General features: G+C 48.4%; 1 protein-coding gene across 1 annotated transcript in view; it reads left to right on the top strand.

Annotated features, from left to right (window-relative positions):
• The first annotated feature begins 656 nt into the window (after positions 1 to 656).
• LOC139397827 (liprin-alpha-2-like) overlaps positions 657 to 13165 on the top strand; it is a 31534-nt gene continuing 19025 nt past the window's right edge. Inside the window, exons 1-7 of the mRNA XM_071144250.1 lie at positions 657 to 677; positions 878 to 979; positions 1048 to 1212; positions 1288 to 1362; positions 3711 to 3782; positions 11571 to 11792; positions 12145 to 12291. Of these exons, the coding sequence (XP_071000351.1) occupies positions 657 to 677; positions 878 to 979; positions 1048 to 1212; positions 1288 to 1362; positions 3711 to 3782; positions 11571 to 11792; positions 12145 to 12291 (804 nt within the window). The remainder of the gene's footprint in view (positions 678 to 877; positions 980 to 1047; positions 1213 to 1287; positions 1363 to 3710; positions 3783 to 11570; positions 11793 to 12144; positions 12292 to 13165) is intronic.

Genomic DNA, 13165 nt, shown 5'->3' with positions numbered 1-13165 from the left:
GAGTTGGATCAGAGCCAGAGACTCAGGGATCTGCCAACATAGTGCCAAGAGACATGCAGTAATACACACACACACACACACACCCCTTCTCTCTCAGCCCTATCCCCTAAGTAACAAGCATCAACATTAGAGAACAGAGAGGTGGGTTTTAACAGACTACTGTATGTGTCACTGCTCCTGTATTATGCCATGTAATGACATCCTGTCCCCCTGTATGTATAGTAAGTATTCCTCTGTTCATCTCACAACTGGGACACTTTGTCAGGTGCTGACTGACACTGTGCTGTTTAGAGGAGAGGTTCCTAGGGATTGGACATAAATACCCCAAGTAAAGTGGTGATAGAATACACAGTATCTCCCTGGCATGGTGCAGGTAGAATGGTGGGGCCTGTGGTGCAGGTGAATGGTGTTTGGCCTGTGGTGCAGGTGAAAATGGCAGGGCCCTTGGTGCAGGTTAAATGGTGGGGCCCGTGGTGCAGGTGAAATGGTGGGGCCTGTGGTGCAGGTGAAATGGTGGGGCCTGTGGTGCAGGTGAAATGGTGGGGCCTGTGGTGCAGGTAAAATGGTGGGGCCCGTGGTGCAGGTGAAATGGTGGTGCAGGTGAAATGGTGGTGCAGGTGAAATGGTGGTGCAGGTGAAATGGTGGTGCAGGTGAAATGGTGGGGCCTGTGGTGCAGGTAAAATGGTGGGGCCTGTGGTACAGGTGATATGGTGGGGCCTGTGGTGCAGGTAAAATGGTGGTGCAGGTGAAATGGTGTGGGATAAACATGTGATGTGAATGTGGAAGGTTCTACAAGCACTGTCTGTGAACTACTGATGCTCTGCAAATTCTTTAGAAAATGTGAACTCATCAATCTTATCTTCTGTTTTTTCCCAGGAGTTTGCCACTCTGACCAAGGAGCTGAACGTGTGTCGGGAACAGCTGCTGGAGAAAGAAGAGGAGATATCTGAACTGAAAGCTGAGAGGAACAACACCAGGGTAAGAGTGAGTGTGTGCGTTACTGAGTGTATAATATGTGTATAACATGTGTGATGTCTCTGCTCTAGCTTCTCTTGGAACATCTGGAGTGTCTGGTGTCTCGTCACGAGCGCAGTCTGAGGATGACCGTGGTGAAGAGACAAGCTCCTCCTCCCTCTGGGGTCTCCAGCGAGGTGGAGGTCCTCAAGGCCCTCAAGTCCCTGTTCGAACACCACAAAGCCCTGGATGAGAAGGTATATATGTACCTTTATCTCACTGAAAACCGGGCTTTTATTCCAACCCAAACTAACACTGGTTGTGTCTTACAGGTGCGTGAGAGGCTTCGGGTGGCTCTTGAGAGAGTGACTACACTAGAGGGACAGTTATCAGCCACAACTCAGGAGGTGTGTGTGTGTTTGTGTGTGTGTGTCCTCACCTGCCATCTGCTGATGCCCTCAGTCTGCTAGCTTTTCTGAACGACCAACACGCAACCAAGGGACTGTCTTTTCTGTTCTCTCTCTCTCTCTCTCTCTCTCTCTCTCTCTCTCTCTCTCTCTCTCTCTCTCTCTCTCTCTCTCTCTCTCTCTCTCTCTGTTCTCCCTCGCCCGCTCTCTTCCTCTCTTAAGCACACACACAGATCCAAGGCACACTCTCTTTCTGTTAAAATGTCTCTTACTTGTTCATTCAATAATTTGTTCCCTCTATCTTTCTCTCTCTCCCTTTCTCCTGTCCTCATCTGTTCAACAAGAAACCATTACAAAGGCAAATTAAACTAAACATTCAGTACAAGCTGTGCTGTGCACAGGAAAACCCAAATGGGATCCAAAATAACAACTTGTTAGGTTCATTTTTTGGTCCTGTACTGTGTGTTGCACCTTTCACCCACTGTCTCCCCAACTCACTGGAGCATAGAATAGAATAGAACAGAATAGAATAGAATAGAATAGAACAGAATAGAACAGAATAGAATAGAATAGAATAGAACAGAATAGAACAGAATAGAATATAACAGAATATAATATAACAGAATAGAACAGAATAGAATAGAATAGAACAGAATAGAATAGAACAGAATAGAATAGAATAGAATAGATCAGAATAGAATAGAACAGAATAGAACAGAATAGAATAGAACAGAATAGAATATAATAGAATAGATCAGGATAGAATAGAACAGAATAGAACAGAATAGAACAGAATAGAATATAATAGAATAGATCAGAATAGAATAGATCAGAATAGAATAGAACAGAATATAACAGAATATAATAGAACAGAATAGAATAGAACAGAATAGAATAGAACAGAATATAATAGAATATAATAGAACAGAATAGAATAGAATAGAACAGAATAGAATAGAATATAATAGAATAGATCAGGATAGAATAGAACAGAATAGAACAGAATAGAACAGAATAGAATATAATAGAATAGATCAGAATAGAATAGATCAGAATAGAATAGAACAGAATATAACAGAATATAATAGAACAGAATAGAATAGAACAGAATAGAATAGAACAGAATATAATAGAATATAATAGAACAGAATAGAATAGAACAGAATAGAATAGAACAGAATAGAATAGAACAGAATAGAATAGAATAGATCAGAATAGAATAGTACAGAATAGAATAGAACAGAATAGAACAGAACAGAACAGAACAGAACAGAATAGAATAGAACAGAATAGAATAGAATACAACAGAATACAACATAATAGAACAGAACAGAATAGAACAGAACAGAATAGAACAGAAATGCAGTTTTCACAAACTGTTCGAGATAAGAATTTTAATGGCCACAATATCGCCAGGAAAACACATTGTATTTTCTCTCAGATTATTATAGAAGCAGTACTAAAAGAGTAAGGCAGTTTAGAGCAACGTTTAGAGAAACGTTCATTGCCCATTCCACAGAGTTCTCTGAATATTCCTGAAGTGTGTACCTGGTGCTGTGATGTTCCTGTGTGAAGTGATGGGATGGGGAGTCTTGGGCCTGCAGCAGCCAGGAACATCTGTCTCAACTGGGGACAGTCACAGCCTGTTAGAACTCTGGAACTGGGATCAGCACTTCCATTGGTGCTGCTGTAGGAAGCTGTAGAATAGATACACATAGAGATATGGAAGGACAGGTAGATAGAGGAGGCAGAGCCATCTCACTCCCACACATTCTGAGGGACCAGAGGGCCTCACCAGGACAACAATATCACATCTAATCATCTCAGCTCAGAGGTGTGTGTGTGTGTGTGTGTGTGTGTGTGTGTGTGTACTTGTTTTCCTACCTTGTCAGGACCCCAATGTCTTAACAATTCACCCAAATGTCCTGACAAGGTAGGAAAACATTTTTTTTTTAAATGGAAAAGTCAGAACTGTTCAAATTCTATTTTATGTGTGTTTGTGTGTGTGTGTGTGTGTGTGTGTGTGTGTGTGTGTGTGTGTGTGTGTGTGTGTGTGTGTGTGTGAGTCCCTGAAGAGCAACGTGATGCAGCTTTGGATTTCCTCCTTCATTCTGGCCTAAAGACAAAACACCTACTAGCACTCAAACACAAGCTAGTGTAGACAAACCTGCATCCAGAATCAGTTAGATGCCTGCTACTCCGCCTTTGACCTAGAGGTGACCCTCTGTGTGTGTGTGTGTGTGTGTGTGTGTGTGTGTGTGTGTGTGTGTGTGTGTGTGTGTGTGTGTGTGTGTGTGTGTGTGTGTGTGTGTGTGTGTGTGTGTGTGTGTGTGTGTGTGTGTCTGCAGCTGATCATTGTGAGGCAGAGGAAGGAGGGAGAATCTTTGGACAGGAATGATGCTACCAAACCCACCTGGAAGGTCTGTTTGTCTGTCTCCCTCCTCTCTCTGTCTGTTTGTCTGTCTCTCTCCTCTCTCTGTCTGTTTGTCTGTCTCCCTCCTCGCTCTGTCTGTTTGTCTGTCTCCCTCCTCTCTCTGTCTGTTTGTATGTCTCTTTCCTCTCTCTGTCTGTAGGTCTGTCTCCCTCCTCTCTCTGTCTGTAGGTCTGTCTCCCTCCTCTCTCTGTCTGTTTGTCTGTCTCCCTCCTCTCTCTGTCTGTTTGTCTGTCTCCCTCCTCTCTCTGTCTGTTTGTCTGTCTCCCTCCTCTCTCTGTCTGTTGGTCTGTCTCCCTCCTCTCTCTGTCTGTCTATCTGTCTCCCTCCTCTCTCTGTCTGTTTGTCTGTCTCCCTCCTCTCTCTGTCTGTTTGTCTGTCTCTCTCCTCTCTCTGTCTGTTTGTCTGTCTCCCTCCTCTCTCTGTCTGTTTGTCTGTCTCCCTCCTCTCTCTGTCTGTTTGTCTGTCTCCCTCCTCTCTCTGTCTGTTTGTCTGTCTCCCTCCTCTCTCTGTCTGTTTGTCTGTCTCCCTCCTCTCTCTGTCTGTTTGTCTGTCTCCCTCCTCTCTCTGTCTGTTTGTCTGTCTCCCTCCTCTCTCTGTCTGTTTATCTTTCTCCCTCCTCTCTCTGTCTGTTTGTCTGTCTCCCTCCTCTCTCTGTCTGTCTGTCTCCCTCCTCTCTCTTTCTGTTTGTCTGTCTCCCTCCTCTCTCTGTCTGTTTGTCTGTCTCCCTCATCTCTCTGTCTGTTTGTCTGTCTCCCTCCTCTCTCTGTCTGTTTATCTTTCTCCCTCCTCTCTCTGTGTGTTTGTCTGTCTCCCTCCTCTCTCTGTCTGTCTGTCTCCCTCCTCTCTCTGTCTGTTTGTCTGTCTCCCTCCTCTCTCTGTCTGTTTGTCTGTCTCCCTCCTCTCTCTGTCTGTTTGTCTGTCTCCCTCATCTCTCTGTCTGTTTGTCTGTCTCCCTCCTCTCTCTGTCTGTTTATCTTTCTCCCTCCTCTCTCTGTCTGTTTGTCTGTCTCCCTCCTCTCTCTGTCTGTCTGTCTCCCTCCTCTCTCTTTCTGTTTGTCTGTCTCCCTCCTCTCTCTGTCTGTCTGTCTCCCTCCTCTCTCTGTCTGTTTGTCTGTCTCCCTCATCTCTCTGTCTGTTTGTCTGTCTCCCTCCTCTCTCTGTCTGTTTATCTTTCTCCCTCCTCTCTCTGTGTGTTTGTCTGTCTCCCTCCTCTCTCTGTCTGTCTGTCTCCCTCCTCTCTCTGTGTTTGTCTGTCTCTCCTCTCTCTGTCTGTTTGTCTGTCTCCCTCCTCTCTCTGTCTGTTTGTCTGTCTCCCTCATCTCTCTGTCTGTTTGTCTGTCTCCCTCCTCTCTCTGTCTGTTTATCTTTCTCCCTCCTCTCTCTGTCTGTCTGTCTCCCTCCTCTCTCTTTCTGTTTGTCTGTCTCCCTCCTCTCTCTGTCTGTCTGTCTCCCTCCTCTCTCTGTCTGTTTGTCTGTCTCCCTCATCTCTCTGTCTGTTTGTCTGTCTCCCTCCTCTCTCTGTCTGTTTATCTTTCTCCCTCCTCTCTCTGTCTGTTTGTCTGTCTCCCTCCTCTCTCTGTCTGTCTGTCTCCCTCCTCTCTCTTTCTGTTTGTCTGTCTCCCTCCTCTCTCTGTCTGTCTGTCTCCCTCCTCTCTCTGTCTGTTTGTCTGTCTCCCTCCTCTCTCTGTCTGTTTGTCTGTCTCCCTCCTCTCTCTTTCTGTTTGTCTGTCTCCCTCCTCTCTTTGTCTGTCTGTCTCCCTCCTCTCTCTGTCTGTCTGTCTCCCTCCTCTCTCTTTCTGTTTGTCTGTCTCCCTCCTCTCTCTGTCTGTTTGTCTCCCTCCTCTCTCTGTCTGTCTGTATCCCTCCTCTCTCTTTCTGTTTGTCTGTCTCCCTCCTCTCTCTGTCTGTCTGTCTCCCTCCTCTCTCTGTCTGTTTGTCTGTCTCCCTCCTCTCTCTGTCTGTCTGTCTCCCTCCTCTCTCTGTCTGTTTGTCCTTCTCCCTCCTCTCTCTGTCTGTCTGTCTCCCTCCTCTCTCTTTCTGTTTGTCTGTCTCCCTCCTCTCTCTGTCTGTTTGTCTCCCTCCTCTCTATGTCTGTTTGTCTGTCTCCCTCCTCTCTCTGTCTGTCTGTCTCCCTCCTCTCTCTTTCTGTTTGTCTGTCTCCCTCCTCTCTCTGTCTGTTTGTCTCCCTCCTCTCTCTGTCTGTTTGTCTGTCTCCCTCATCTCTCTGTCTGTTTGTCTGTCTCCCTCCTCTATCTGTCTGTTTGTCTCCCTCCTCTCTATGTCTGTCTGTCTGTCTCCCTCCTCTCTCTGTCTGTTTGTCTGTCTCCCTCCTCTCTCTGTCTGTTTGTCTCCCTCTTCTCTCTGTCTGTTTGTCTGTCTCCCTCCTCTCTCTGTCTGTTTGTCTGTCTCCCTCCTCTATCTGTCTGTTTGTCTCCCTCTTCTCTCTGTCTGTTTGTCTGTCTCCCTCCTCTCTCTGTCTGTTTGTCTCCCTCCTCTCTCTGTCTGTTTGTCTGTCTCCCTCATCTCTCTGTCTGTTTGTCTGTCTCCCTCCTCTCTCTGTCTGTCTGTCTCCCTCCTCTCTCTGTCTGTTTGTCTGTCTCCCTCCTCTATCTGTCTGTTTGTCTCCCTCCTCTCTCTGTCTGTCTGTCTGTCTCCCTCCTCTCTCTGTCTGTTTGTCTGTCTCCCTCTTCTCTCTGTCTTTGTTTGTCTGTCTCCCTCCTCTCTCTGTCTGTTTGTCTGTCTCCCTCCTCTCTCTGTCTGTTTGTCTGTCTCCCTCCTCTCTCTGTCTGTTTGTCTCCCTCCCTCCTCTCTCTGTCTGTTTGTCTGTCTCCCTCCTCTCTCTGTCTGTTTGTCTGTCTCCCTCATCTCTCTGTCTGTTTGTCTGTCTCCCTCCTCTCTCTGTCTGTGTGTCTGTCTCCCTCCTCTCTCTGTTTGTCTGTCTCCCTCCTCTCTCTTTCTGTTTGTCTGTCTCCCTCATCTCTCTGTCTGTTTGTCTGTCTCCCTCCTCTCTCTGTCTGTTTGTCTGTCTCCCTCCTCTCTCTGTCTGTTTGTCTGTCTCCCTCCTCTCTCTTTCTGTTTGTCTGTCTCCCTCCTCTCTCTGTCTGTCTGTCTGTCTCCCTCCTCTCTCTGTCTGTCTGTCTCCCTCCTCTCTCTTTCTGTTTGTCTGTCTCCCTCCTCTCTCTCTGTTTGTCTCCCTCCTCTCTCTGTCTGCTTGTCTGTCTCCCTCCCCTATCTGTCTGTTTGTCTGTCTCCCTCCTCTATCTGTCTGTTTGTCTGTCTCCCTCCTCTCTCTTTCTCTGTTTATCGATATGTCTATCTGTCTTTCTCTCTCTCTCGCTCTCTCTCTCTCACACACACACACACACACACACACACACACACACACATTGCTGATGAGTTAGGCTAAATGCAGAATCTACTCTGTGGTTTAAAGCTCTTTTGCCATTGTGATGATTGCAATGCAGTTGAGCCCTACTGTATTACCAAAGAGCCCCGTCTTCTCTCCCTCTCCTAGTATTATTCTCTGAAATGAGCACGTGTTATGTAACAATGTCTGTTTCTGTCCATGGGGAATAATGAAGCTTTATGTAATTAAACATGGAGGACAGTTTGTGCCTGGTCAGAAATCCCACAAGAGGGTCAGATGACCTAATACTCTGGACAGAGGATTTATTGAGCATTAGAAACATGGTTGGAAGTTTACCTGGGATGTATGGGTTCTGTTATAATGCTTTAGAATCATAATAAGAGAGAGAGAGACAGAGAGAGATTTGTCCAGATTCCCCTACTTCACAGCACCACACTGCTCCAGAGAGAGAGATTTGTCCAGATTCCCCTACTTCACAGCGCCACACTGCCCCAGAGAGAGAGAGAGATTTGTCCAGATTCCCCTACTTCACAGTGCCACACTGCCCCAGAGAGAGAGAGATTTGTTCAGATTCCCCTACTTCACAGCGCCACACTGCCCCAGAGAGAGAGAGAGAGATTTGTCCAGATTCCCCTACTTCACAGCGCCACACTGCCCCAGAGAGAGAGAGAGATTTCTCCAGATTCCCCTACTTCACAGCGCCACACTGCCCCAGAGAGTGAGAGAGAGAGAGAGATTTGTCCAGATTCCCCTACTTCACAGCGCCACACTGCCCCAGAGAGAGAGAGATTTGTCCAGATTCCCCTACTTCACAGCGCCACACTGCCCCAGAGAGAGAGAGAGAGATTTGTCCAGATTCCCCTACTTCACAGCGCCACACTGCCCCAGAGAGAGAGAGAGAGAGAGAGAGATTTGTCCAGATTCCCCTACTTCACAGCGCCACACTGCCCCAGAGAGAGAGACAGAGAGAGATTTGTTCAGATTCCCCTACTTCACAGTGCCACACTGCCCCAGAGAGAGAGAGAGACAGAGAGAGATTTGTTCAGATTCCCCTACTTCACAGCGCCACACTGCCCCAGAGAGAGAGACAGAGAGAGATTTGTCCAGATTCCCCTATTTCATAGCGCCACACTGCCCCAGAGAGTGAGAGAGAGAGATTTGTCCAGGTTCCCCTACGTCACACTGCCCCAGAGAGAGAGAGAGAGAGATTTGTCCAGATTCCCCTACTTCACAGCGCCACACTGCCCCAGAGAGAGAGAGAGATTTGTCCAGATTCCCCTACTTCACAGCGCCACACTGCCCCAGAGAGAGAGAGATTTGTCCAGATTCCCCTACTTCACAGTGCCACACTTCCCCAGAGAGAGAAAGATAGATTTGTCCAGATTCCCCTACTTCACAGCGCCACACTGCCCCAGAGAGAGAGAGAGAGAGAGATTTGTCCAGATTCCTCTACTTCACAGAGCCACACTGCCCCAGAGAGAGAGAGAGATTTGTCCAGATTCCCCTACTTCACAGCGCCACACTGCCCCAGAGAGAGAGAGAGAGAGAGATTTGTCCAGATTCCCCTACTTCACAGCGCCACACTACCCCAGAGAGAGAGAGAGAGATGTGTCCAGATTCCCCTACTTCACAGTGCCACACTGCCCCAGAGAGAGAGAGATTTCTCCAGATTCCCCTACTTCACAGCGCCACACTGCCCCAGAGAGAGAGAGAGATTTGTCCAGATTCCCCTACTTCACAGCGCCACACTGCCCCAGAGAGAGAGAGAGAGAGATGTGTCCAGATTCCCCTACTTCACAGCGCCACACTGCCCCAGAGAGAGAGAGATTTGTCCAGATTCCCCTACTTCACAGCGCCACAGTGCACCAGAGAGAGAGAGAGATTTGTCCAGATTCCCCTACTTCACAGCGCCACACTGCCCCAGAGAGAGAGAGAGAGAGATTTGTCCAGGTTCCCCTACTTCACAGCGCTACACTGTCCCAGAGAGAGAGAGAGAGATTTGTCCAGATTCCCCTACTTCACAGCGCCACACTGCCCCAGAGAGAGAGAGAGAGAGAGATTTGTCCAGATTCCCCTACTTCACAGCGCCACACTGCCCCAGAGAGAGAGAGAGAGATTTGTCCAGATTCCCCTACTTCACAGCGCCACACTGCCCCAGAGAGTGAGAGAGAGAGATTTGTCCAGGTTCCCCTACTTCACACTGCCCCAGAGAGAGAGAGAGAGAGATTTGTCCAGATTCCCCTACTTCACAGCGCCACACTGCCCCAGAGAGAGAGAGAGATTTGTCCAGATTCCCCTACTTCACAGCGCCACACTGCCCCAGAGAGAGAGAGATTTGTCCAGATTCCCCTACTTCACAGTGCCACACTGCCCCAGAGAGAGAAAGATAGATTTGTCCAGATTCCCCTACTTCACAGCGCCACACTGCCCCAGAGAGAGAGAGAGAGAGAGATTTGTCCAGATTCCTCTACTTCACAGAGCCACACTGCCCCAGAGAGAGAGAGAGATTTGTCCAGATTCCCCTACTTCACAGCGCCACACTGCCCCAGAGAGAGAGAGAGAGAGAGATTTGTCCAGATTCCCCTACTTCACAGCGCCACACTACCCCAGAGAGAGAGAGAGAGATGTGTCCAGATTCCCCTACTTCACAGTGCCACACTGCCCCAGAGAGAGAGAGATTTCTCCAGATTCCCCTACTTCACAGCGCCACACTGCCCCAGAGAGAGAGAGAGATTTGTCCAGATTCCCCTACTTCACAGCGCCACACTGCCCCAGAGAGAGAGAGAGAGAGATGTGTCCAGATTCCCCTACTTCACAGCGCCACACTGCCCCAGAGAGAGAGAGATTTGTCCAGATTCCCCTACTTCACAGCGCCACAGTGCACCAGAGAGAGAGAGAGATTTGTCCAGATTCCCCTACTTCACAGCGCCACACTGCCCCAGAGAGAGAGAGAGAGAGATTTGTCCAGGTTCCCCTACTTCACAGCGCTACACTGTCCCAGAGAGAGAGAGAGAGATTTGTCCAGATTCCCCTACTTCACAGCGCCACACTGCCCCAGAGAGAGAGAGAGAGAGAGATTTGTCCAGATTCCCCTACTTCACAGCGCCACACTGCCCCAGAGAGAGAGAGAGAGATTTGTCCAGATTCCCCTACTTCACAGTGCCACACTGCCCCAGAGAGAGAGACAGAGAGAGATTTGTTCAGATTCCCCTACTTCACAGCGCCTCACTGCCCCAGAGAGAGAGAGAGATTTTTCCAGATTCCCCTACTTCACAGCGCCACACTGCCCCAGAGAGAGAGAGAGATTTGTCCAGATTCCCCTACTTCACTGCGCCACACTGCCCCAGAGAGTGAGAGAGATTTGTCCAAATTCCCCTACTTCACTGCGCCACACTGCCCCAGAGAGAGAGAGAGAGAGAGAGAGAGAGAGAGATTTGTCCAGATTCCCCTACTTCACAGCGCCACACTGCCCCAGAGAGTGAGAGAGATTTGTCCAAATTCCCCTACTTCACAGCGACACACTGCCCCAGAGACCTGTCAACTCACTGTAGTCTAACCCCCACCCAGCCACACACGCTTCCCCTCACCACAGCCCTTACCTCCTTCCTAACCCTTAGATTAATACCTACCGACAGACTGGCAGCTCCTGGAATGATTTAAATAGACCTTGCCTAACACACCCTAGGACAGGGTTTCCCAAACTCGGTCCTGGGGCCCCCCCTGGCTGCACGCTTTGGTTTTTGCCTTAGTACTTCACAGCTAATTCAAATAATCAACTCATCATCAAGCTTTGATAATTGGAATCAGCTGTGTAGTGTTAGGGCAAAAACCAAAACGTGCACCCCTTGGGGTCAGAGAACCGAGTGTGGGAAATGCGGCCCTAGGAACTGTACAGGAAGGGGCAGAGATCTATGATATGAATGAGAAAAATCTAATAATTGGAGTCTGAGTGGCAACATGTGGGTCTGTGTGTGCATATGAAGAAAGATGAATAGGAGAGAGGGAGGGAGGTCCTGATAGTAGGGCTGCCCGCTGCCCTGCCTGTCTCAATGTGTCTCCCTGAAGGTTCATTAACACCACTTAATTCATTTTACTTTGGGGTGAGAGAGAAACGTCAAAACAACATCTCACCACACAAACACACACACACATCACACAAACACATCAGACAAACACACAAACACGCCACACAAATGGTGCCTTTCTGAGTCACTAAGACCTCAAACATTAGCAGAAGATACGCTCTTCAAGTGTAAACAGCATCATCATGACAACATGCAACCTTCCCTTACTCTAGCTATCTCTCTCTCTCTGAAAAAACAAGTGTGTGTGTGTGTGTGTGTGTGTGTGTGTGTGTGTGTGTGTGTGTGTGTGTGTGTGTGTGTGTGTGTGTGTATGACCCTTCAGAGGCTACCTAACGGTTCCATAGACGCCCATGACGATGGCAGCAGGTCAGTGGAGCTGCAGGAGCTTCTGGATCGGACCAATCATGAGCTGGCTCAGAGCCGTGAGCGTTCGGGCACGCTCAGTACACGAGTGGCAGAGCTGGAGGCGGAGCTAGCCAACACTCGCCGAGACCTGAGTCGCAGCGAGGAGCTGTCAGTCAAACAACAGAGGGAACAGAGAGAGGTGAGCGTAATTGAGGAGAGAGGAGAAGAGAAGGGGGAATCGATATGTCTCATTCATAAACATAAACACTGTTGATTGTATAGAACTCGCCAGTGTCCACATGAATAGGCAAATCAAACTTCACATGTGCCGAATACAACAAGTGTAGACCTTACCGGGAAATGCTGACTTACAAGAGTATATTTATCAAATAAACTAAAGTAAAAATAATAAAAAGTAACACAATAAAATAACAGTAACGGGGCTATATACAGGGGGTACCGTTACTGAGTCAATCGGCAAGGTTCTATGTTATGTTTCCTAGTATGAACACACACACTGTATTTTCTCTCTTACTGTATGCCTGTTGTAGGGGCTGGCGCAGAGGGAGGATATGGAGGAGCGGATTACAACGTTAGAGAAACGTTACCTGGCCGCTCAGAGGGAAACCACACACATCCACGACCTCAACGACAAACTGGAGAACGAACTGGTTACCAAGGACTCTCTGCACCGACAGGTAACACACACATACATGCTGAATAAGTCCCCATCGACTGTGCATGGGAACGACACATACGAACACATACACATCTCGGGGAGGCTGGAGGGGGTCATTACTGGTTCACATAAAGAGGAGACGGGGTGAGGTAGGGGACTCACACACAGAGGGGGGCGAATGATGGTTCGTCAACCGTTCAGTTGAGGGTGAAGTTCAGTTGAACTCCACTTGAAGCCAGAGAATGTGAGGGTGACACAGAGTATCCATTACTACCTCAAAGACATCATCAGGGACAGGCCTCTAAGGTTCCATCTATCACACACACGCACACACACACACACACACCCACACACGCACACACACACGCACGCACGCGCACACACACACACACGCACACGTTGACTCCAATGCTTCCCACAGTTGTGTATATCATGGAAAGAGCAGGTGTTCCTGATGTTTGTACACTCAGTGTAGATGGAGCAAATACTGCTTTTGTAACCACTGATAATAAAAATACAACATTTTAAGTTATGACATTGAGTCCAAACATCTCAAATATGTATGTGATCATCTCTCTCTTTCTCTCCACCTCTCTCGCTCCCTCCCTCTCTATCTATCTCCCTCCCCCTCTCTCTACCTCTCTCTCTCCCTCCTTCTCTATCTCCCTCTATCCACCTCCCTCTCTCCCTCCCTCTCTATCTCTCTCCCTCCCCTCTCTCTACCTCTCTCTCTCCCTCCTTCTCTATCTCCCTCCCTCCCCCTCTCTCCACCTCTCTCGCTCCCTCCCTCTCTATCTATCTCCCTCCCCCTCTCTCTACCTCTCTCTCTCCCTCCTTCTCTATCTCCCTCCCTGCCACCTCTCTCCGTCTCTCTCTCTCCCTCCCTCTCTATC

This window comes from Oncorhynchus clarkii, unplaced genomic scaffold (genome assembly GCF_045791955.1).
Source record: "Oncorhynchus clarkii lewisi isolate Uvic-CL-2024 unplaced genomic scaffold, UVic_Ocla_1.0 unplaced_contig_9754_pilon_pilon, whole genome shotgun sequence".
NCBI lineage: Eukaryota > Metazoa > Chordata > Actinopteri > Salmoniformes > Salmonidae > Oncorhynchus > Oncorhynchus clarkii.
The sequence above is the reverse complement of the archived record's forward strand: the minus strand, read 5'-3'. Positions and strand labels throughout refer to the sequence as shown.